Source organism: Eumetopias jubatus, unplaced genomic scaffold (genome assembly GCF_037043125.1).
Source record: "Eumetopias jubatus isolate StellerSeaLion01/CBP00866 unplaced genomic scaffold, mEumJub1_p1.0 scaffold_17, whole genome shotgun sequence".
In the NCBI taxonomy this organism is placed as follows: Eukaryota; Metazoa; Chordata; class Mammalia; order Carnivora; family Otariidae; genus Eumetopias; species Eumetopias jubatus.
Genome location: NW_028274823.1, coordinates 12,722,422 through 12,745,900, shown reverse-complemented (window position 1 = coordinate 12,745,900; position 23,479 = coordinate 12,722,422). Strand labels below are relative to the sequence as shown.

Sequence of the window (23,479 nt, the reverse complement as noted above, 5' to 3'; positions counted from 1 at the left end):
TTGTGTATACACTTGGAAATTGGTGCTGTTTAAAAACTTGTGTATTTATACAGTAACAGTATATGAATTCATTTATCTTGCCTATTTGCTACTTGGCCTTTTGTCCATGCACCCACCTCCCCGTTTCCATTTCTTTAAAAACATCTGTAACATTAAGATCAAAAGGGAGCAGTATTAATTCACCCTGCTCAATTTCAGAGTTCCCAAATAGTAGAAAGCTCATTCCAGCTGTTGTCTCCCAAACTGAATGGAAGATGCAATCCTTGAGCTCCGGAAGACTAATGTAATAGCCTGTGTTCAAGAAGATTCCACTATGGGCTGTGTCTGGCTTGAGGCCCAGGCAGGCCTCAAACCAGAATAAGCACTGAAGGAATTATGGAGTAGGGGTGGAAGACAAGGAACACAGCCTCCCCCGTGCTCCCTTTTTCCCTGGAAGACCCTGGTCTGTTTCTGGAATCCCACCACTTACCCACAAAGGAGACTGACCCTATCCTTAGGCCAACTTTAGCTCCCACCCTCATTTATAGCCATGCCAGATGCCACACCATGGCTTGTGGCTACCTACCATCAGGACAGATAAGAGGAAGCAAAAATGGAAGTGAATTAGGATAAGTGTACAAAATACATCACTATCTGAAAATCGCAGCAGGAGATTTAGTCGTATCTGCTTAAATCCAAGTAGAGTTCAGCTCCTTTATTAGACATTAGACTGCTTTTATATCAAACAGCTAACTTCCTCCACAGCAAAATGGCTTGAGCACTCCTTCGAAGGTATAACAGACGCTGAGGTAAATAATACTGGAAGGTTGTGAGCCTTTTTGGTCAAAGGAAGGGGGGGGTCAGAACAAGGCGGGGAGGTGGAGGCAAACAGTATGTTGGCCAAGAGAAATCCATTCCCGCTAGTCCAGCCCCAGAACACAGAACTTTAGATGTGACTAGTCTTATACTCAAGGACCTTAATAAAACCATGTGATTATTCTTTTGTTGTGCTAGAAAATACACATTTAATTTTGGTCTCAGTAGATGAATAGAATTCCTGTTACCTCTCCTACTGCCGTTCTACCTTTTCAAAGAGCACTAGTCTTTCTCCAGCGCAGAAGGACTAGGCAGGCAACTACTTTGTATTTTCAAAAGACACTATTTCTAAGTGTCAAGCACTTGGCTTTGACATGTTCAATATGAGAACCCCTCAGTGATGAGATGCGCCTCATACGAATTTGATATTGACACCATCAGTTTTAATGGCAAACATCATGTCCATTCATTTAAAACACTATCAGCCCCCCTCAAATTTGCCCCCTTTCCAGCTAACATTAAAACAAACACTGGGAAGTTAGAGCATGCACAGAGAATATTACTACAGTTAATCTTCTAGAGACCTCTTAGGAAAAGTATACTAACCACACTAAGGCACTTAAGAGGACCAAGCATAGAACTCTGAATCTAAAACTTTTAAGTACTTGCAAAATTAAATTTAGGGTGTGGGGCACCTGGCTGGCTCAGTGATAGAGCATGGCACTCTTAATCTTGGGAGTTGTAAATCTGAGCCCCACTTTGGCAAGTAGAGTTTACTTAAAAATTTAGGGTAAAAGAAACCTAATTTTTTAAAGTTTAAAGAAATACATAAAATAATAGTGTGACAAAGTTATCTTGTTTTTATAAGAATATGCCTGTATATTTGGCTAAAAACAAAACAATGCATGGAATCCTCAAAAGCGCTTTACCAGTTCTGCAGGCAGATTGCCTTACCTTGCTGGTCCTTTTCTGTAGACACATTTGCAGGGAGTGGCTTTTTATTTCTTTGGATTTTAATTTTCCTATGCGGTCCTTTTTGGAAGCTGTAGAATGAACTGTGATTACAACTTTCGGCCTAAATTTTAAGTAAGCCAAAATTATTTTAAAATTATACTACAAATATGTCTACCTCAAGGGAAAGGACAGGAAAGTTTCAGTGTTGGTCCTCACCTTCTAGTCTGTGCTTAACCACATGAGGAACATTCCTGCATTCCTTCCGGTGTCCCAATTATCTAGGTCAATTAGACTTAGTAAAATTAGAAATGAATCTACAGTCAAAATGTCTTTGGTAAAAAAAAAAAAAACAGGTAAAGCACATAAAAGCATGCCAACACACAGATTCCCACCTCTTCCTGGAAGCCGGTAAGGACAACGAGGGGGATGTAGAGTCTCTTCTGGGCCACTGTCTCCACCCTCAGATGCACACGTATGAGCGGCGTGGTGTTGTGTAAAAATGCAGAAGCCACTGGGAGCATGAAGACATTCCACACACAGGGAGGAGGTTGGATGTCCAGCTTTCCTGACACCTGTGCGTACTGGGGGTGCAGGGGAGGCTGTGAGGCCCTGAGCAGAACCGAGTAGGACCAGGAAGCAGCAGCAGACTCCTGCCCCTACCCTGTGCTTGGGATTTCAACTCCTAGGGCAAAGGACTTGGGGGCACAGTATTTATCTGGGAAAGGGTTCCGGCAGGAAGGGCGGGTTTGCAGACCAGCCCAACCATCAGACATGCATCCATAACTCATGTAAATAAATCAGCTTAAGTGAATGGTCCCCCGGCGCCAGTCAGTGCTGTCACAGGTACAGTCCTGTTCTAATGATTGGGGTTACCGCCCCAAGTTCATTAATTTGTTAAAAAGAGCACGTCCTCTCCCCAAAGACCTTTTAAAATTTCCACTTGTTTGAACTACTAGATATTAAGGAAATTAAATGTTGAAAAAAAGTCATTTCCATCACCGCTAACATCAAACAGAAAAGGCTGCATCTGATCATTTTTAAAAAAGCATCAATACTCCCTCTTCTGGCCGCCTTATAGCTGTACCAACAGGAATTCTCACCACCCACCCAATACTGGAAATAATTTGCGTGTCTGTAGCCACTATCAATTTGCTACTAATATTCTCTGAAATTATATTTTTTCTAATTTCAGGGGAATACCCAAAATAGTAAGCCACCCACCTACCCAGACCCCATGCATACAAGCTCACAGAGAGGACAGCATTATAAGGAAACTAAGGGGGGGGGGTTCCTTAATTAAGGAAGGAAACATCCTAGCCATGTTGGCTTTCTATTTGAGTTATTTTCTTTGATCCTAAACAGACATTTAATGGCAACAAAAAAAACCCTCAAAACAAACAACTAGATTTACAAACTCACCATAGTAAGTAAACCACTTTGTAACTACAAATCAACACTAAAACAAATTCTGTAAGTATTTTATTTATCATTGAAGAAAAAACACAGCAGCAAGTTCTGTGTTGGCTTCAATAAGACCAAATAGTTAATCTTTGACATTGCTACGACACTCCAAAATTGAAGTCAACACAGTCATTACTACAAATTACTTGTTGAAAGAATCTATCCTGAAGAGAAAGAAAATTAGGAAAAAGAATTTAAACAATTCCTCCAAACCACACATTTATAAATATTGTCATATTTAAAATGCTTGAAAGGCATGAATTCTCCATTAATGGAAAAGCAGTTTCCTATTGGCAACAGAAAAAACTCAGCAATAGTTTACCAAATGCTTTAAAATTTAAAAGCCGTAACTGATTTGGATTCACACTTGAGCAGTATTCTTGTCATTACAATAATGACTGCAAATTGCTTTATACTCACCTCTCAAGTAAAAGCTACAGAAAATCCCACTGTATCCAATGTTTGTAATGTTTACTGCACTTACAGTGAACCTAAAAACTTTCTAAATGTAGTTAATATAGTAAATACCTCAAAATACCTAGAGGTATGTCTCAACCGCTAATGGTGTGGAAGTCGTTTCAGCCCCTGCTTTTGAAGAGTCTTCAAATACATTTTCTCTAACAGAATCATACCTCATTCCAAATTAATATAGTATTTCAAAAACAAAAGAAAAAGATCAGTTCTATACCAAGATACAGGTGTTACTCCATACCTGACAGGTTCACATTTTCAATTTATTTTTTAGTTTTTCTTTTTTGTAAACAAACGATTGATGAAATAATGCAACACCTTAAATTCCAGAAAACGGCCTGCCTGTCCAACCTCCTGTGGACACGGTGCACAATCAATCTATTATAGAGGATTAATACAAGTTCATGCTTTTTGTTATGAGACAACATTAAAGAATCCAATTTAGACTGGTTGAAGCACAGTATAATAATCCTTGAATGTGATCAAACCTATGTGAGACATGAGTTTGAATCCATTATCTTGAGATTTAACGTCGTACTGTGGTCCATCCATCTTCATCAGTCTCGTTTTTAGTACGACGAAGAGATTCCCTATCTTTCTCAGCTCTCCATGAGGCCTTCTCTTTTTCACCTTCTCTTTCCCTGTCTCGGTCTCTTTCTCGGTCTCTTGAAAGAGCTGGGGGAGGAACACGACGAGGGGCTTCCCGCTCTTCTGCCCGCTCATCTTTCCTGTCATCAGCACGCCTCCAAGAACTTGCTAAAAAGTTTAATTAAAAGAAAAAGAGAGTAAGTCTGTACCATATTGTACTGGCTCAGACTAAACAGAACTTCAGCGAAAGGAATGCCTCTAAATACTCAGAAATCCCGTACTATAAAAGTAACAATATAGGATCCCCATTAAAAAAAAAAAAAATCAATAAAATCTAAATATATTTTAATCAATTTCTGGCAAATCCTTCAAAACAACATACAGACAAGAGATATAACTTAAGGGGCGCCTGGGTGGCTCAGTCGTTAAGCGTCTGCCTTCGGCTCAGGTCATGATCCCAGGGTCCTGGGATCGAGCCCCACATTGGGTTCCCTGCTCCGCGGGAAGCCTGCTTCTCCCTCTCCCGCTCCCCCTGCTTGTGTTCCCTCTCTCATTGTGTCTCTCTGTCAAATAAATAAAATCTTTTTTTTTTTTTTTTTAAGATTTTATTTATTTATTTGAGAGAGAGAGAATGAGAGATAGAGAGCACGAGAGGGAAGAGGGTCAGAGGGAGAAGCAGACTCCCTGCCAAGCAGGGAGCCCGATGCGGGACTCGATCCCGGGACTCCAGGATCATGACCTGAGCCGAAGGCAGTCGCTTAACCAACTGAGCCACCCAGGCGCCCAAATAAATAAAATCTTTAAAAAAAAAAAAAGATATTATTCAAATTTGCCAAGAAGAAACCATTGGCCTGGGAAGTGTCCTGATTGTCACAATAATTTTAAGACAAGGTGACAAAAATCTCAATGAAATTTTTAAAATAAAACTTCTGGCTCTTGAAGAAATCGTAACAGCAAAATGGCCATAAGCATACTTTACAGGTTAATATAAGAAAAACCCTTGCAATCCCGTTGTACAAATGAAAAACGTTCATGAGGCAACTACTTAAGTGCAATGGCCATTTTCAGCATTACAAGTTTTTTGTGTTTTATTTTTTTAACTAAAGTTTCAACTATCACAATTTCAGAGTAAGAATATTTTACTCTTTGTGCTTATCTACCAAAATCTTACTTTTAAACAACTGACAAAATGTTTCCTAGTTGCATGAACTTCTAAAGCAATATATATTACTTACCATCCAATTAGCCTACTACTATACTTTCAATTTAGGTATGAGCTACTTTAGAGTGACTACTAAGTTTATGAGAACTGTGAATTTTTTAAAAAAATTTATTATTTGAGAGGGAGAGAGCAAGCGAGCTGCAGTGGGGGAGGGAATATCAAGCAGACTCCCTGCTGAGCACAGAGCCCCATGTGAGGCTTGATCTCACAACCCCGAGATCATGACCTGAGCCAAAATCAAGTCGGATGCTTAACCGACTGAGCTACCCAAGCACCCTGAGAACTGTGAATTCTAAACTGAATATTCACTCTTATTTTTGATGTAAGAATGGATAAGGTAATAAAACCCCACATTTCCTCAAAGATTATGGTTTTCCAATAGTTCAGCAACATGCAGACCATCCATACCTTCTTCACGTTCTGATCTAAGAGGAGGTCCTCTTCGGTCTCTGTCATCTCGCCTTTCCCTTAGATCACGGCGATCATCTCTCTCCCGACGACGGTCATCTCGATCCCTATCTTCACGGCGATTTGAATCTCTCCAGCTTGAAGATTCTTCCGCTGGTCCTCTTCTCCAGCCTCCTTCATCCCTGGAACCATTCAAAATGACATGTTGAAGTTCCGTCTTTAAGATTCCAGAGAGCACATTCAAGTTGATGTTCACAGAGTTTACAAATGTAACAGGGACGACCTTTAAATTTCTGACTTGATCACAATCTGATACCTCAGGTATAGAGGTCGAATGAGAACGTCTGGACCTGTGCTGTCCAACATAGCAACCACTACTCGTATGCGGCTACTTAAATACAAATTAACTGAAACAGAATCAAGACGTTCTGTCAATAGCACTAACCACACTCCAAATGTTCAACAGCCAAATGTGCTTGCTGGCTACCATACTGGGCAATGCAGGTACAGGATGCTCTCATCCCTGCAGAAAACTGTATTAAATGGTGGGCTAGATTCATCAGCATAAAGCCACTCAGGCCAGAAGCAGCAAGTCAGAACTGTTACCGCTAATAAAAGTCAAGGGGCTTTTGATAGGGCTGTAAAATTGAGTAACTGAACCACAGGGGAAAGGCAATGGGCTGGCAAAGATACCTGTATAACTAGAGAGCCCTACCACCCAGTGTCAGCCTCAACTTTATTAAGAGGGGACATTCAATTGAGGCACGAGGCACACCATTTCTCAAAGAGAATTTAAGAGAACTCTAACTGTAACTCCACCAAGAGTTCCAAAGCAAACCTAGGCCGTCTGAAGCGGTCCTCTCGATCCCCATCTCGCTCTCTGTCCCGCTCTCGCTCTCTCTCTCGGTCTCGTTCTTTCTCTGGGTCCTTGTCGTTTTCGTCACGATCTTGGTTTTCTCTCTCTCTCTCTTTTTCCCTATCCCATTCACGTTCTTCTGATGGTCTTGATTCTCGAGGTGGACCCCAACTCTCTTCTCTGGCTTTTTCTTTCTCTCTCCATCCACCTGTTTTCATTTTTATTTAAAAAAAAAAAAGGCAAAAAAATTTTTATACTCAAGAAACAGAGATTAGTAACAATGAATAGAGATCTGAATGTTGACATTAATACCACCAATGTAAGTGCTAACTTAAGACACTCCAACCTCATTTAAAAGAAAACTGAAGTTATTTATCTTATTTTACAGAATCACCACCTCCTATTTATGACTGACTACCTATCACTGTTTTTCTAACATAAAGGGAGGAGAGAACATGTAAGATAACGGAAATTTATATAGTCTGGGTTGAGTGTTCCATATGCTGAGATTTCAGATGTAAAAATCTGTTCTGATGGTAAGGTAAACAGACAACTCATTTTAAGCAAAAAACTTAAAAGAGTCAGGGGTAGGAGCCAGATCTCTGAGAGAGAGCCCCAGTTATAATTTCATTCGTATCTTTCATTTTCAAAAACCTTTATTACCAAAAACGTTCTTTTCGTATTCTTGCCCTCCACCATTTACCATCCATGCAATCATGGAACAAAGGTAAGTCCTTCGACCAGTATCTCACACTTAGCCATGGGATGCCCAAATCAATAAATGTCATATATATGCACAAAGAGGCCAAAGGGAACAGATTTAAATGAAAAATCTATTACGGGGCGCCTGAGTGGCTCAGTCGTTGAGCGTCTGCCTTCAGCTCAGATCATGATCCCAGGGTCCTGGGATCGAGCCCCACATCAGGCTCCCTGCTCAGCAGGAAGCCTGCTTCTCCCTCTCCCACTCCCCCTGCTTGTGTTCCCCCTCTCACTGTGTTGTCTCAGTCAAATAAATAAAATCTTAAAAAAAAAAAATCTATTACAAGGTTAATTACTATTGTCGCTAATATTTGTATTATCATGTGCCACAGTCCTGTTCTAAACCTTCTGTGTATATGAACTCATTTAATCCTATCCATAGCTTTGAGCTAAATAGATCCCATACCTGCTAATTTACCTATTTGCTGAAATGTACTTGTCAATTCCTAACGTGAACACTCGGGCACTCTCACCCACAGACACATGTAGAGCGATCAAATACTTGGAGTTGCCCGCAGAGCACATTCACAGTAGAGGTTGAAAAGGGCAACGCTTTTCCTTCTTGCTGCAGCTCTCATACTTTAAAACAAGTAACCCTTTTGGTGGTCTGTTGAGTGACAGGTTTTCACATTTTTGTGCTTTGTTGGTGATTTCACTGTTTAAAATGGCCCTGAGGCACTATGCTCAAGTGCTGTCTAGTGTCCCAAGCATGAGAAGGTGATGGATGTGCCTTCCAGGAAAAACACTCATGTTAGAGAAGCTTCAATCAGAAGTTATAGCGCTACTGGCCGTTAAGTTCAATGTTAATGAACAAACAACATGAATTACATAAGGTATCTTTAAAACAGAAATGCACAAGAAAGGTCGTGTTCACTGATTGACAGAAATGCTGTGACCAGAGGCCTTACGAGGACCAAACCATGACTTAATAAGAATCTACGACACTGTTCTCCCCATTTTACACAAGAACAGGAAACACACACAGCCAGACAGTGGAATGAACTGAGACCAAAAGAGATAGAAATATGGGACAGAAACACAAAGGGCAAAGAAAAGGAGGCTACTCGCTGAAATCTTTGTGTAGAATGGATTACTCTGGTTACTGTACCAAGACCAGACCTGGGAGTGGGAGAGCCTATAGGGACCAGCAGCAGCAAGAGTTCAAGGAAGGAATGACGGTGGCTCAGAGCCAAGTACATGCAGAGAAGTGGGTGGATCTGAAGAACATTAAAAAGGTAGAACTGAACTAAACGAAATATTTAACATAAAAGGATGAAAGACGGCAAAGGAGAACTCCCAGACCCCTAGCTTATACAATCAGACGGATGGTGGTGGCCCTGAAGAGAAGCGTGTGGGTGAGAATTCAGTTTTGACAGGATGAACATGACGTGTCACAGACACTTCTAGGTAGAAATGTGCTATGTGCATCATGCAGCTTGAAACACGGGTCTGAAGGTAAGGAAAGAAGTCACCCAGAGAAGACAGCAATAGAAATCACAAACTTATATACAACTGCTCAAGAACAGTAAAATTTGAAAACATGAGCAAGCCCAAGACTGAGAGAGTAAGAAACTGAGCTCTTCCCATATAGTATAACCTCATGGTTGACAGAGAAGTGCAAGAGAAATACTGAGTAAGTGTATTGTTTCAATATTTACGTGAAAAGGCTGGTCTAGGACAGAACGAGAAGAACACCAATACTTAAGGGATGGGCATTGAGAACAAGAGTCCTCAAAGAAACAGTCACGAGGCAGAAGGAAAACAAAGTACATATCACTAAAGCAGAAAAAGGGGTAAAGTTCTTTAACTTCTTTTGGTGCGTGGGACATGGAAGTCAAGCTCCGTATATAAAAATCACTGCACAGAAGGAAAGATAAAAGACCGGTTTATATGGAAACTAATAATATAGCCTGATCGCTGTCATACATAATTAAAATTTCACTTTTTCAGCTGAAAAATAACTTTTTATTTAGATATCAAAATATAATGTCATTTAAGCCGTCCCCTATTTGAAATGACCTGATTATCACCCTCAGAATAGTGATTAGCTCATGTTAAGATTTCACTATTTGTAAAACACCTCAGATTCTATAAAGCATCTAAGCAGTTTTTCTGAATACCAGAATTTTACCTGGCTTGACAAATGGTCTCCAGGGGCCAGGTCTTGAGTCATCACCCCTTCTGGGAATCCGATCGTCATCCATGTTTCTCCAAGGCCCCCGGTCATCATCTGCACCGCGCCTAGAAATTCTGTCATCATCAGTACTCCTCCAAGGTCCTCGATCATCATCCAGCCCACGCCTGGGACCCCGGTCATCATCCATGCCCCGCCTGGGACCCCGATCATCGTCAGCATTACGCCAGGAAGGCCGCTCATCATCTGCACCTCCTCGCCGGGGCCCCCGGTCCTCGTCCATCCCACGTCTTGGTCCTCTGTCCTCCTCAGCTGTTCGCCAGCTTCCTCTGTCCTCATCCAGTCCCCGTCTAGGTGGTCTATCATCATCTGCATGACGCCAGCTCCCCCTATCTTCATCACCAATTCGTCTGGGAGGCCTGTCGTCATCCATGCCCCGCCTGGGAACCCGATCATCATCAGCATTACGCCAGGAAGGCCGGTCATCGTCTGCCCCACGGCGAGAGAACCGGTCTTCATCAAGACCACGTCTAGGACCTCTGTCATCATCCATGCCACGCCGGGGAATGCGATCATCATCTGGTCTAAGAGAAGACTCTCTCTCTTCCTCATCTCCCAAACGCCTTGGTCGATCTTCCTCTCTTCTATGAGGCCTTTCCTCATCCCGCCCCTCTCCACGTCTCCACTCCCTACAGAGCAACAAGCCAAACAACTTTAAGAGTCCATTTACTGAAAAGCACATGATCTTTTGGGGAATTATTTCACTCCCTTTTAAAAACCACTTCAGCCTAAATTCATTATTCTAATCCTGAAAGAATATGTGCTCCTAATAAAAAATAACACAATATAAAATCTTACATCAACAAATAAAGCAACTACCTTAAAAAGTATCTAATTGCACTTTATAAGAAGCATCCAATTTCTAAATCTATTACTATGACCTTTCAAAATTTAATTTCTGTATAGGACTTACGACCAACAACCTTGCCTATCATGAGCAGGCATTTTTAAAGGACGGTTCAATCTACTTAACAAATTTAAAGGAAAAGGAAAATATGTTCTAGAACTGTTCATTCTTACTGTAATCTTAATAGTATTCAATTAGGGAACAAAAAAATCTGAAGCATGTATTTGTCAAAATATTTAGAAAGTCAGTAATTACAGCACTGAAGTTAACTATGAAAAACATTTCCGTAACAGACATGCATACACAGTTCTTCACGATTCTCCTTTCCCCACCTCCACAAAATAAACCAAACTTAAAACCTGCTATAAGGTATTATGAAGGACCTATAACTAATCAGCACTATCGTCCTTGACTCTACTTACTTCTCTGGTGGGCCTCTTCTCCATTCGGAATCTACTTCAGGTCCTTTCCTCCATGTGCCTTCTGAATCTCTATCTCCCCAGCGAGAGTCCTACATTCACCAAAGTTAATGTGAGGCACTACAATGGCAACACTTATTACAACTACTGATTATTACCAAATGTTTCTGCACTTACATCAATCTAAAGTCCTTAAATATAAACAAGTTTTAAAGTTGTTTCTTTTTTAGCCTTAAATCAGAGTGACAATACAGTGAAACTGGCATTCTCATGTATTGAGTGGCTGTATAAATAAAATACCACCTGAAAGTAATCTGGCACCCCCCCCCAGGAATTACTAAAATATCTACAGATCTCCTCTGACTTCAAATTTTCCTTTTGAGATTATGTGAAAACAGCTCAGTGCCCTAAACGTACATCGCAGTGCCTACTAAACAGAGGTGGGACAAATGAAATGTCAAATGGGGAGTGGTTCAATTAACAGTTAACTTCCCTCTTCAAAATACTATGTTGTCATTAAAAATTATAGAAAGGGTGTGGGGAGATAAACACCCTTCAAGTAGAAATGTAAATGTGGTACAGCCTTTGTAGAGAGCAACGCACACAATGTTAATCACCAACACCTCTGACACAGCTTGATTGCTCGACAAACATAACCTGAGGCCACAATCAGCAATTAAGAATACTCTGGAAAATATGAAACAAGACTTAGGGCAGGGGTGGAAGGAGAAAGATAAAAATCTAACAAAGTTAACAATCCCAAGTAGATGAGTAAGAGGATCTTCATTTAAACTTTAGAAGTGTTTTGGAAACAAAACCCTCCAATAACCACTAGCGTTAAGAAGCAGTGAAGGATAACAGCCAGATGGTTAAGTCATCTGCCATCATAACCGACTCTGGACTCTTGCAGTGGACACCGTGGGAGAGAAAGAACACAAATGTCAATGAAACTTCTGGTCACTACAATGGAGGGACCAAGTTCCTCCCACCCTTCACACTCACTCTACAAATTAAACTCTGAACAAAGAACTGAAGTTATTAGAGGTTTTCATAGAACTAGCACCTCAAAAGAGATTTTTTAGGGATGGCTATGATAGCTGTTAAACAAAAAGAATTCTAAAAAGTAACATGAGGGACACATGGGTGGCTCAGTCAGTTAAGCGTCTGCTTTCAGCTCAGGTCATGATCCCAGGGTCCTGGGATGGAGCCTCACATTGGCTCTTTGCTTAGCAGAGAGCCTGCTTCTTCCCCTGCCTGCCACTCCCTCTGCTTGTGTGCTCCCCCCCCATGACAAATAAGTAAAATCTTAAAAAAAAAAAAAAAAGTAATATGATTGCCAAAAATTTTTAACTCAGTTGATAGATCAAACAGAACAGGCCCTGCTAATAAACATATAAACTGAACAGGAATCTCAAGGAACCAGTTACAAAAGGACAAAGAGATGAAAAAAGTGAAACATTAGAAGAGAAAGAATAGGACTTTTAAAGGCAAATATAGACAACAGGAGAAAAAACTTCCATCAGCTAAGAAAATTTAATCTTCTCTAAGGTAAACCGATTGCATCCTCTGACTAAAAAGGCACAAGTGGCCAAAAAGGATTAATAATAAAGACACTCAGGGGACTAGACACAGTCTCAGTAAAATCTTTACACTCCCTTTACCCCAAGGGTATTCTGCATTTCTAAGTTCCCAAGGAATAAAACAGAGTATCTATAGAAGTAACAAGACCAAGACTTGTTATCAAGATCCCCTCCCATCCCGTGTACTAGGACAGTAAGCACTGTCTCGAAACTTCCGAGGGAGGATTTTGAAGGGACCAAATCATCACACAATTTTTCAACTGTGAGAAAAAAACGAAACCTCTTTTGAGACATACACAAAGACAGCCTGGAAAAAAAAAAAAACCTGCAAGGATATACAAAACCAACAAAAATGTATCTGCAAAGGAGAAGAGGTGACACAGTATAAACATATTTGAAACTAAACAGTGTTTGCCAATATGGCTGTACAACTGTTAAGGGAGTCCTAAATAGAGAACATGTTTTAATGAGCTGGAAGCAAAAATGCTCCACTTATCCCAATGAAACAAGTAAAAGTAAAGGCATGCTCAGAATTTTTTGTTCAGAGAAGACAGAGTTCTTAAAATATACAGTCTGTGAAGTTTAGATAAATTTTAAGGAAAAAATGGATTGTAATCACTAAAAGAATACAAAAAAAATGAACTGAGAAAAGTTAAGTTTGGCTTAAAGGAAAAGGTAGCAGGGACATGGAAGTAAATAAAAAGCTCTAAACTAATGTTAAGAATAAAACCAAATACAGTCATTACCATGTTAAATGTGAATAGATAAATCTAAAGATTCTCCAACTGAAAGGGAAGGGAGGAAGAGGGAGGCACAAAACAGAAACAAAAGGCTGAAAATGAACAAAAGAATGAATATACATTTGCAAAAACTAAATTAAAAAAAAAAACAGAAACCCATAATCACAGCAAGTTTGTTACCTCCCTTTCTTCAGAATATGAAGCTCCCATAAATCAACAGAATGTAATAAATTAAAATAACACAACACTTCTGATTCCATACATACACAGAGAAATTTGTGCCCAACAGAAAAAGAATACGCATAACACCATGTTTTAGGACACCAAGGGGAGAATGTATTGAATTCCAAAAAATTAGAAATCATACAGAACAGGGGCGCTTGGTGGCTCAGTCGGTTAAGCATGTACGCTTGGTTTCAGCTCAGGTCATGATCCCAGGTTAAATCAAGCCACATGGGGCTCAGCAGGGAGTCGGCCTGTCCCTCTCCCTCCCCTTATGCCCCTTCCCCCACCAGCCAGGGTGCACACTCTCAAATAAATTTATTTTTTATTTTTTAAAACAATCATATAGGCCACATTCACTAATATTGAAGAAGTAAAAATAAAAATTAGCAACAAGAATAACAAAACCAAAAATCTATCCATATACATCTTAAAAAGAAATCAAAGAATAGCCGGTCCTCCAGTAAAGAGAACTGACACCACTGTGGCAGAAAGGAATGGAGAAAGGCAGGCAAGAAATCCTCTAGCTACTCACCTCTTAACTTAAAAAATAAGTATCTTGCTTAAGGAACATGGGCACATCCAAGGGAAAACAAAGTACATGCAGATAATGTCACAGAAACATGGTAAGGCATCAAACTAGCTTGGAAGGGATAGAGTATAGGTGACTAAGAGGAAAATGGTGACAGATGAAGTTGATGGAAAGCAACAAACTAGAAAGGCCTGGACTGCTAAGGCAGGTTTTACCTTTGGCTAGAAGTACTGAGTACCAACCAAAAGGAAGATGTGAAACACAAGAGCAGGTACAACGATCAAATATGCATTACGGGGGGGGGGGGGGGGGAATCAAGCAGACCACAATGTAGATAAGTCTAAAGCTGGAGAAAGATTATAATTAGAGAAAATAGTAAGGAGACCAGTAAATAATACAGGCAAAAGGAAATTCTGAATTAAGGCAGTAATGCAGGAACAGAAAGGAGAGGAAGGGGTAGATTCAAAACTCCATGATTAAGTGGGTTAACGAGTTGAGACACAGGATAATCAGAGACACAAGATAGAGGGGGAAACACAGGTCAATTTTGGACATGTGTGCATATTAATTAAAAATAAATATTCAGAGCAGCGTTTGAATCACTTGGGAGTATTGTTAAAATGCAGATTCTAATTCAGGTCTGACACTGGGCCTGAGATTCTGCATTTCTAACAAGCTCCCAAGAGATGGTCAATATTCACTGCTGGTCCACCAGACCCATCTTTGAGTACTAACAAGTTAGACAACTCACATCATCCTCTGAACTCACAGTAACCCCCTTTAAGGAAAATAGAACAGTCCTTCTTCCATATACTAAAGAATGTTCTTTTGTCAAATACTAAAGTCTCAGAAGACTTCATTCTTACAGAGGAGATTTCTAAAATGAAGCCTAAAATCCCAGCTCTGCTAAGGTAAGTCTAATTTCCCCCCTTAGGAACCTATCTTTGGGAAGACAAAATAGTATCAGGCTTTAAGAGAGATGAATGCAACCAATTTAAAACACCAAGCCCAGACACTGACATGTGCAGACGTGTATGGATCATGCAAGAGAACTGGGTGACAAACACATAGCAATAAAAACAGAGTAACTCCTATACTCACCTTTCTAGAAAGTGGATCATCACCAAGTCTTCTCTCTTCCTCTCTGCGCCGTTCCCTTTCTTCAATTTCCAGCTCTCTTTGGCGTTTTTTCCTTTCTACTTCTTCTAATTTCTTGACCCGCTCCTGATACTCTCGTAGCTCTTCCTCGCGTTTGGCCCGTTCGGCACGCTCTCTCTCTTCACGCTCTATATGATGAATTAGGGTTATATAGTACCTCTACCTGCATCTTTCCCCTCTTGCTAGGTCTACTTTGCTGGTATTAAACAGGCAGCATAAAGGAGAAGGAAATTTTTTTTTTATATTTTAAGTAGTCTATATAAGCTAAGGGGCAGAAGATACTCAAGTAAAACAAGTATTATGCCACTCAACATGAATAGTTTTGTAATGACAAGAAGATACCTGAATCCCTCCCCAACTCCTGAACATCTGGGATTTCCAGATAAAGAATCATTTGACAGACTTCATCCGGCACTGTTCCTCAGTAAGTATTACTATTACACAAAATACAGTGATAAAAATTAAGAAGTGTTACTATTTTTTAAGAAACACCAAAAATGCGGAAATAAGCTGGTAGAGGAAATAACATCCTCACCTATAACAAACTTCAGGCAACTAAAAACTAGGTTCTAGTTAGTTGCAGTTAAGAAGCCAATGATCCAGAACGCCTGGGTGGCTCAGTCAGTTAAGCGTCTGCCTTCAGCTCATGTCATTGCATCACTGCATCAGGCTCCCTGCTCAGCGGGGAGCCTGCTTCCCTCTCCCTCTGCTGCTCCCCCTGCTTGTGAACACGCTCTCTCTCTCACAAATGAATAAAATCTTTAAAAAAAGAAGCCAATGATCCTGGTTCCTTGTTTCTGTATTTTCTGAATATGACTGCTATATTTACTTTTTTTTTTAAAGATTCTATTTATCTGACAGAGAGTGAGCATGAGCAGGGGGAGGGGCAGAGGTAAAGGGAGAAGCAGACTCCCCAATGAGCAGGGGGCTGGATGTGAGACTTGATCCCAGGACCCTGCAATCATGACCTGAGCTGAAGTGAGATGCTTAACCGACTGAGCCACCCAGGCGCCCTGAATATGACAGCTATAAACTGAATACCAACCTTGCCTTATACTACCTCCAATCTTGGTCTATAGATACCTTTTAGCATTTGTTCTTCCGCCCTCCTCTGTTCCTCCTCTTCTTTTTCTCTGTGGTAGGTTATTCTGCGTTCTTCTTTACGTTGCCTTTTACGTTCTTCCAAGCGATTATGCCTTTCTTCTGCTAATCGCTCCTCAAACTGTTTAAGCTTTTCCTATTAACAGAATGTATAACAAGAACAAAACAAAACAAAAAAATTAAAAATTTTGAAGAGCTATTAACTAGTTAAATTTGAAGTTTACCAAAGTGCTGCAAATTTCTTGAAACCATAGAAGCAGCTTTCAAGTACAAGAACTTCCAAATGGGGGTGCCTGGTGGCTCAGTCCGTTGGGAATTTGACTCTTGGTTTCAACTCAGGTCATGATCTCAAGGTTGAGATTAAGTCGCACGTCAGGCTCTGCGCTGGGTGTGGAGCCTGCCTGAGATTCTCTCTGCCCCCCCACCTCCCTAAATAAATAAAATCTTTAAAAATTTCCAAATGACTGTGGAGTTTTTTCATATGTCAAATTTTTTAAATTTTAATTTGTTGACAGCTATTTTCTACACCTAGTGGGTTTGCTTTATATAAAACAAATCAAAGGATTAAATTAGAATTTAAGAGCAAGACACTTCGATCTACCTTTTTCCTTTCTAAATCAAAGAGTAAACAAAAGCTTGTCTCAAAAGCAAATTTTATGCAGTCCACTTTCACCTTCAGAAAAAATTTGTTTATAGCGTGGCTGACTGATTAATAGCCTATATTTCAAGTAATATTTGAGATATTACTTGAAATATTAAGTAATATTTCCATTGAATATCAGTATAAATATATCTAGTAATATATAGAAAAATATAGAAATATTACTTGAATGATTACAAAAGGTCAAGACAGAATGTACCACTGTGTTAAAGAACCTTAAGGCAAAACTAAAAAGCCCATGAATGTTTCCCTGAAACCAGTAACTTCACCTCATAAACAGACTGTCGTGCAGCCTTGAGTCGCATTACAAATAAATCTCTGTCTTCAAGCATTCGTGACATTCGATTCTTATGTTCAAGAGCCTTTTCACGTTCTAGTTGCATGGTAGTGATCTGCAAGTACATAATACGAAGTCAAATTTCAAAGGATTCATTAACTGATTAATTTACTCTTAATTCCTGACATATTCTTGAAGAATGACAAGCAGCTCCTCTGCCCCTTCCATCTTGCCATAAACATGGAAGAGTTACGATCATCTATACCCACATGTCCCTAGAAAGGCATCTGGGGACAGAAGATGGATAAAGGAATCCTGGGAGGCATCTATAAGAAACTTTTGATTTAGGCCCAAAAATACTACAAATTTTTATAGAAGAAAAACTATAATGTATACAGTAAAATAAAATACCTCAGAAGTAATAAGCACTATGGTTTAACAGTAAAATATTTTCTCCCTTAAAGAAAACTAGAGGTTAAAGTAGGGTGCACTACTGGTTTAAGGAGGCTTTTCCCTTTGCACTCCAAAGAGAAAAAGGAAGGCTTCAGGGCAAGGACTAGAGCAGATCATCTCAAGTACTTTATTTGGTCTGCATTCTTGGTTCCCTAATTTTACATATTACCACAAAAATTATAACTTCTGAAAAAATGGAAGGAACTGGCAAACGAAGCCCAGAGTGACAACACTCCAATGCAACCAAGAGGCTGCATTCCCCACACCAGTCCCCACAGATGTGCTATCTGTAGTTACTTTTTATTTTTAACCAAAGTAGAGCCACTAGTTTTTAATCACAAATTTGGCCACTACAAGAATTTGCAAACCTTGTTTTTGAATAATTAGGTAAATATAATATGTACTAACAAAACTACAGAAGAAACTGCCTAGTCACAAAGACCATTTATTATGTAGCTCTATTTATATAAAAGGTCTAAAAACTAGGCAAATCTACAAAGACAGAAAGGAGATTGCTAATTGTAGGAGGCCGAGGTGGTGGGGGAGGAAATGGGGAATGACTCCCAGTGGGTATGGAGCTTCTTTTGGGGTACATCTTAAAATTAAATGGCTGTGCAATTCTGTAAACATACTAAAAACCATGAACTATACAGTTTAAATGGGAGAACTGTATGGCATGTGAATTATATCCCCATAAAGCTGGGTTTTTGGGTTTTTTTTTTAGTGAACTTTTCAGCTGCCCTTTTGTATTTTACAAGTTTCATTTTTTAATCTCTATTGTGAAAATTTCTATCTGCCCACCAATCTGTTAGTACGCAGCCATTAAAGCACCATTCCTGGCAAAGGAACACAAAATAATCACAGTTTTGAAACCATGGCCCCGTTATTGGCAGAGGATTTAATTATAATTTACAGTCTACAAACGTTACAGTTAAACGAAAACCTTACTCTTTCTTCTTCCTGTTGTTCCCACAGATCCATGTCTTTAATCCTCTGTTCTTCATAAGCACTCTTTATCAACGGGATTTCCTCCAAGCGTTTAGCTCTTTCAAAATAGTCAATCTGAATGACATGAAAATAAATGTAGTTTAAAAAAAATTTTGTTAACCTGGCATGTTAAAAGTTTACCAACCAGTTCTTTCATCTACCTTCTTTTCTTGATTCTTCAGGCGTTCCTGAAGTTCCTTCTTTTCTTTCTCCAGTTGTTCAACCTGTTTAGCCATGATGAAATCCGGATCCAATTCTTCAAGATCCTGAAAAGTATTACAAATGCACAATCAGTAATAAGAATATAAGAGAAATGTGTGTGGAGATGTGATTTTTCTAAAATCAAAACCTAAATTACTTTCTATACAATGAGTAAATGCTCACAATTGGTAAACTTAAGGCAATGTAAAAATGCTTTACAAGAACCGTATTTCCACTTCCATGTAGGGAAAACAACATGACCTTAACATCTATTTCTCTTTCCTCTAAACTGCATGTACCCAAATCCATTTTAACAATGGTTAAAAACTGCAGAGCCATTAAAAACAAATGTTTACTTCATAGATTACAGTTAATGAATCAGCTGTACCAAAATGAGTGAAAATGACCAGACAATCCAAAGTAATCAATAAACGGTAAAGGACTATGCTTTTGAGATGTGGATTATAGTTGTTAAGAAGGAATGTGCTACATACTTCAATATCAATATCTTTGAATGCTTTGGCACCCAGTTCTGTTTTCTTGATCTGCTCCAAACGCTCACGGACAGTTTTCTTTTTGATTTGTTCATGTTCCTGTAGGATGCGCTCCTTCTCCCTCTCCTTTGCCTCCTGTCGCAGCCTCTCTTCTTCAGCCTTCCGTACTTTCTGGAGCTCAGCTTCCCTCTGCTCCAATTCTTCTTTCTCACGCTGAATATTCAGACTCTCAAGGCGCTCTTTCCTTTCCTCAATTGTCTGACGGCGAGCCAGGATACGCTGATGCTCTTTTCGTGAATTTTTAAGGTATGCAGTAACAGCCAACTGATGCTGTTCTTCTTTCTCTTGCTTCAAAGACAAATGCATTTTAAAAAATTCTTTTGTGACACACCATATTAGGCATCAAGTAATTACTAAATAATCCTGATGCATTACCCATGTGTCGGCATTCAGGAACAAGAGATGATGTTATTCGAGCTACTAGTTCCCAGCACCAAATACTATGACCTATACAGTCTTCTATTAATAGGAGTGACGTAGCTAAAGAACCTTTATTTGCTAGGTCAAGTTTTCTCTGCACCAAATCTACTTAAGTGTGCAAGCCAAGGGGAAATGCCAACAGAGCACACAAACAAGAAAAGAACTTAAGCAGAAAGGAAAAGCCCAAGCATAATACTCCCTAAAGGGGATTGGAGGGGGGGCGTCATATGTGTAATAGGTATAATACCAAAACTAGCAAATACAACTGAATAGGAAATATATAATAAGCCCACTTTATCAGACTCGTCTCAAACCTTTTCGTGCAAGACATGGCATAAGGGCCCCTCAAAAATTCTGTAGGTCATTTCCCCTAAAGATACATACCAATATATGAGCTGGCTTAATGACTTCGAGTGCCTTTGCAAGTACTGAGGACATGGCTGTCAGCTGATTTCTTATCTGTTCTGAAGGCATGCTTTGCAAATGAGGACCAATTGGAGCATCTTCTCGAGTAGCATAATTCAAATCAGATCCAAAACTAAGTGTCCGAGAAGTGTGGTCAATACGAACCTTTGAGAATTAAGTAACATCATCAATACTTACATCTATACATAAACATGAAATCATTCCAGGAATGAATGACTTTTGATTAAAAAATTTCAACTGATTATGAGGGAAAAAAATTAAGAATGTTATATACAAAAACCAGAAGATTCAGTCAGTACAACTTTAAAATGGTGCCACTAAACTAAAAGCTGAGAAACAAAGGACATAATATGTGTTTTTTAGTCCTTAAAGGCCTTCCACCTCAGTGTCCCTTCCGGTACATACCTGCAGGTCACAGTGCCTCGCTGCATCTACTATAGCCCGTTCCAGTTGGAAAGCATCAACAAAAGGAACCAGAGAAGTCAAACGAGAAAACTCAATGCTCTGATAAATTTGTGCCACCTGCATAAGAAACACAAGGTTAGTAACAACAGCTATCACTTATTCAGCATTTTTTTGTGCAGTCTTACACAAGCATGAGAAGTAGAAATTATGTCCATTTCTCAGAGAAAAGAAACTGAGGCTCAGAGTGTCAACACTACATTGCTGAAACTGGAATTCCAATTCAAGGCTATCAACCCCAAATGCTATGCTTTGAACCATCACATTATACCATTCCTCAGAAACATAAGCCTTTCAAATCCTAGTTTTATAAAACACAAAGCCCTGAATTGCCACATATTTGTAGATAAAGACCTGCTACTTACCTAACTGACCTGAACGCTTTTTTTTAATTTTTTAAATGTTTTTTAAATTTATTTGACAGAGAGAGACACAGTGAGAGAGGGGACACAAGCAGAGGGAGAGGGAGAAGCAGGCCTCCCGCCGAGCAGGGAGCCCGATGCGGGGCTCGATCCCAGAACCCTGGGATCACGACCTCAGCCAAAGGCAGACGCCTAACGACCGAGCCACCCAGGCGCCCCGAACGCTGTCAATGAACTTGTTTGTCTGAAGGAGACTGGCAGCATTACTACTTAGTTATACTGCTAATTAACCTTCAACTATTTGTATAGCACATAAGAAATAACACTGCTCACATATACAAGAGAAGCAGGCCAATGAAATGTGCACAAATACTGCAAGTCAATGTTATCAGAAAAGCCCCCTCCCAATAAAACAAATGGAAGACAAAACAGGAACACTGAAGTCATTACAAACTATAATCTTCAAACTTACAGAAGTCAGACTAAAATATGTTAAAAGACTAACAATAACTAGTGTAAGAGAAAAGGCTTTCCCAGTCACTACTGGTAGGAGGGTTCATTAACTGAATCTTGAAAAGCTATTAAAGCTTTAAATGTGTAAGCCCTGTGACTAATTTCACTTCCTAGGCGACAGAAAGCCACAGAAGTATGCAAAGGTACATGTATGGAAATGTTCACTGCTGCAACATCTTCTAATAGCAAAAAAACCCCTAGAAATACACTTCCATCAGGAGAGTCTGAATAAATGAATCACAGTACCCTTTAGACAATGTAATACCACAAAGGTTATTAAAAGAGTAAAATTGATTTGCACTGTTAATGAGGAATAATGTACAAAGATGGTGTTCAATAAGGGGAAAAAAAGCAATTACAAATTACATAAAATAATTGTTTTTCAAATCAAATAAATAGTGAGACTAATTTGGTAAAGATAGAGTTTGGTGAAGGGTTCACTCCCTAGTGATTCCAACATTTTTTTAGTGTTGTGATAAAAACAATCAAGGGGAGAAATACCTGCTGCAGAAGACGGAGTATGGTGTTGTTTTGCAGCTGTGGAACATACTGCTGCAACTCTGGTTCCTTTTCAGGTTGGTCCCGAACCCAATTCAGAACCTGCACCGTCCAGTATGTTAAAAAATAATTATACTTTCTAAGTAACATTCAAACGTTTGTGAAACTTTTCTAAATTTAAACATATAAAAACATCGCACAGTGCAGGGAAATACACAAATATGAAGCTATATTGAGGCTTGTCTGAAGGTGACTGACAGCAATGGCTAAATTAGTCATGCTGCTAATTTACCTCCAAAAGTTTATTTAGCACATCAGAAATATCTTTTTTCTTGATGTAAAGAAAAAAAGATAATGAAATGTGCACTGAATTCAAACGTATAAGACAATACTTCTCTCAATATAAATATGAGATAGCAAAAGGGCCAGTTATATGGTAGTATAACCAAAACTAAAAAACAAAGTCTTACCTTTGTGACTCTCTCACAGAGTTTTAGTGGGTTAAATTCTACTTCCAGCCAATTGTAAAGGTCTTTCACTTCAGGGACAACATACTGTAGTACGTTAAATCTAACCTACAATAAACAGAAGGTGTAATTTGCTGATGGAAATTTTCCAACTAGATTTCCAACTGAACTGAGTATAAATAAGAAAAATAGGGGATTGGAAATCTGAAAAACGTCTGAAAAATTGGCCTCAACTCTCTTTAAATTCATCAGAGGAATTCAAAGGAAAACTATGTTTGGGTCTCTAACCCCAAATTACGCATCTACCTACAGTGAAAAGTCCCCCAAGGGCTTAATAAGGATATAAAAACTCTAACTCAACATGATCAATGATATTTACAAAGACAACTCATGTATACAAGCTAATTTATTACCAGTAATAAGTAAAATACCACAGCTTACAAGTAATTATCACACAAAAATCACCACAGCAACACTACAGTACATACAAGGTTTTTTTTTAAGATTATTTATTTATTTGAGAGAGAAAGCATGAGCAGGGGGAGGGGCAGAGGGAGAAGGAGGATTCCTGCTGAGCAGGGAGCCAGATGTGGGGCTGGATCCCAGGACCCCGAGATCATGACCTGAGCCAAAGGCAGATGCTTAAAGACTGAGCCACCCAGGCGCCCCAATAAGGAGATGTTCTTATACAGAAACGATCAAAGAAAAAACAGCTACATTCAACATGTAAATAAATCTCACAAATATTATGGTAAGAAAAAGAATTTAACATATTATTGCATATATATAGAACTTAAATTTCATACAAAGTTACACAGGCAAACTAATATGCGGTGTTACAAATCAGGGCAGTGGCTCTTGGGGGGGTAACTAGAAACTACCTTATGAGAA

The 23,479-nt window shown here is 39.4% G+C and overlaps 1 protein-coding gene and 2 non-coding genes across 3 annotated transcripts in view; all 3 read right to left on the bottom strand.

Annotated features, from left to right (window-relative positions):
• Window positions 1-3,215: 3,215 nt before the first annotated feature.
• Window positions 3,216-23,479, bottom strand: part of EIF3A (eukaryotic translation initiation factor 3 subunit A) — a 34,953-nt gene continuing 14,689 nt past the window's right edge. Inside the window, exons 8-22 of the mRNA XM_028121737.2 lie at window positions 22,592-22,696; window positions 22,125-22,223; window positions 20,692-20,808; window positions 20,245-20,430; window positions 19,381-19,728; window positions 18,847-18,951; window positions 18,647-18,760; window positions 17,238-17,360; window positions 16,290-16,443; window positions 15,150-15,334; window positions 10,978-11,066; window positions 9,646-10,337; window positions 6,738-6,963; window positions 5,900-6,081; window positions 3,216-4,437 (exon numbers count right to left, since the gene is read on the bottom strand). Coding sequence (XP_027977538.1) covers window positions 4,208-4,437; window positions 5,900-6,081; window positions 6,738-6,963; window positions 9,646-10,337; window positions 10,978-11,066; window positions 15,150-15,334; window positions 16,290-16,443; window positions 17,238-17,360; window positions 18,647-18,760; window positions 18,847-18,951; window positions 19,381-19,728; window positions 20,245-20,430; window positions 20,692-20,808; window positions 22,125-22,223; window positions 22,592-22,696 — 2,955 coding nt within the window. The 3' untranslated portion in view covers window positions 3,216-4,207. The remainder of the gene's footprint in view (window positions 4,438-5,899; window positions 6,082-6,737; window positions 6,964-9,645; window positions 10,338-10,977; window positions 11,067-15,149; window positions 15,335-16,289; window positions 16,444-17,237; window positions 17,361-18,646; window positions 18,761-18,846; window positions 18,952-19,380; window positions 19,729-20,244; window positions 20,431-20,691; window positions 20,809-22,124; window positions 22,224-22,591; window positions 22,697-23,479) is intronic.
• On the bottom strand, window positions 21,349-21,477 carry LOC114223105 (small nucleolar RNA SNORA19). The gene has a single exon (XR_003612069.1). It is a non-coding gene; the product is annotated as a small nucleolar RNA SNORA19 (small nucleolar RNA).
• Window positions 22,359-22,488, bottom strand: LOC114223106 (small nucleolar RNA SNORA19). The gene has a single exon (XR_003612070.1). It is a non-coding gene; the product is annotated as a small nucleolar RNA SNORA19 (small nucleolar RNA).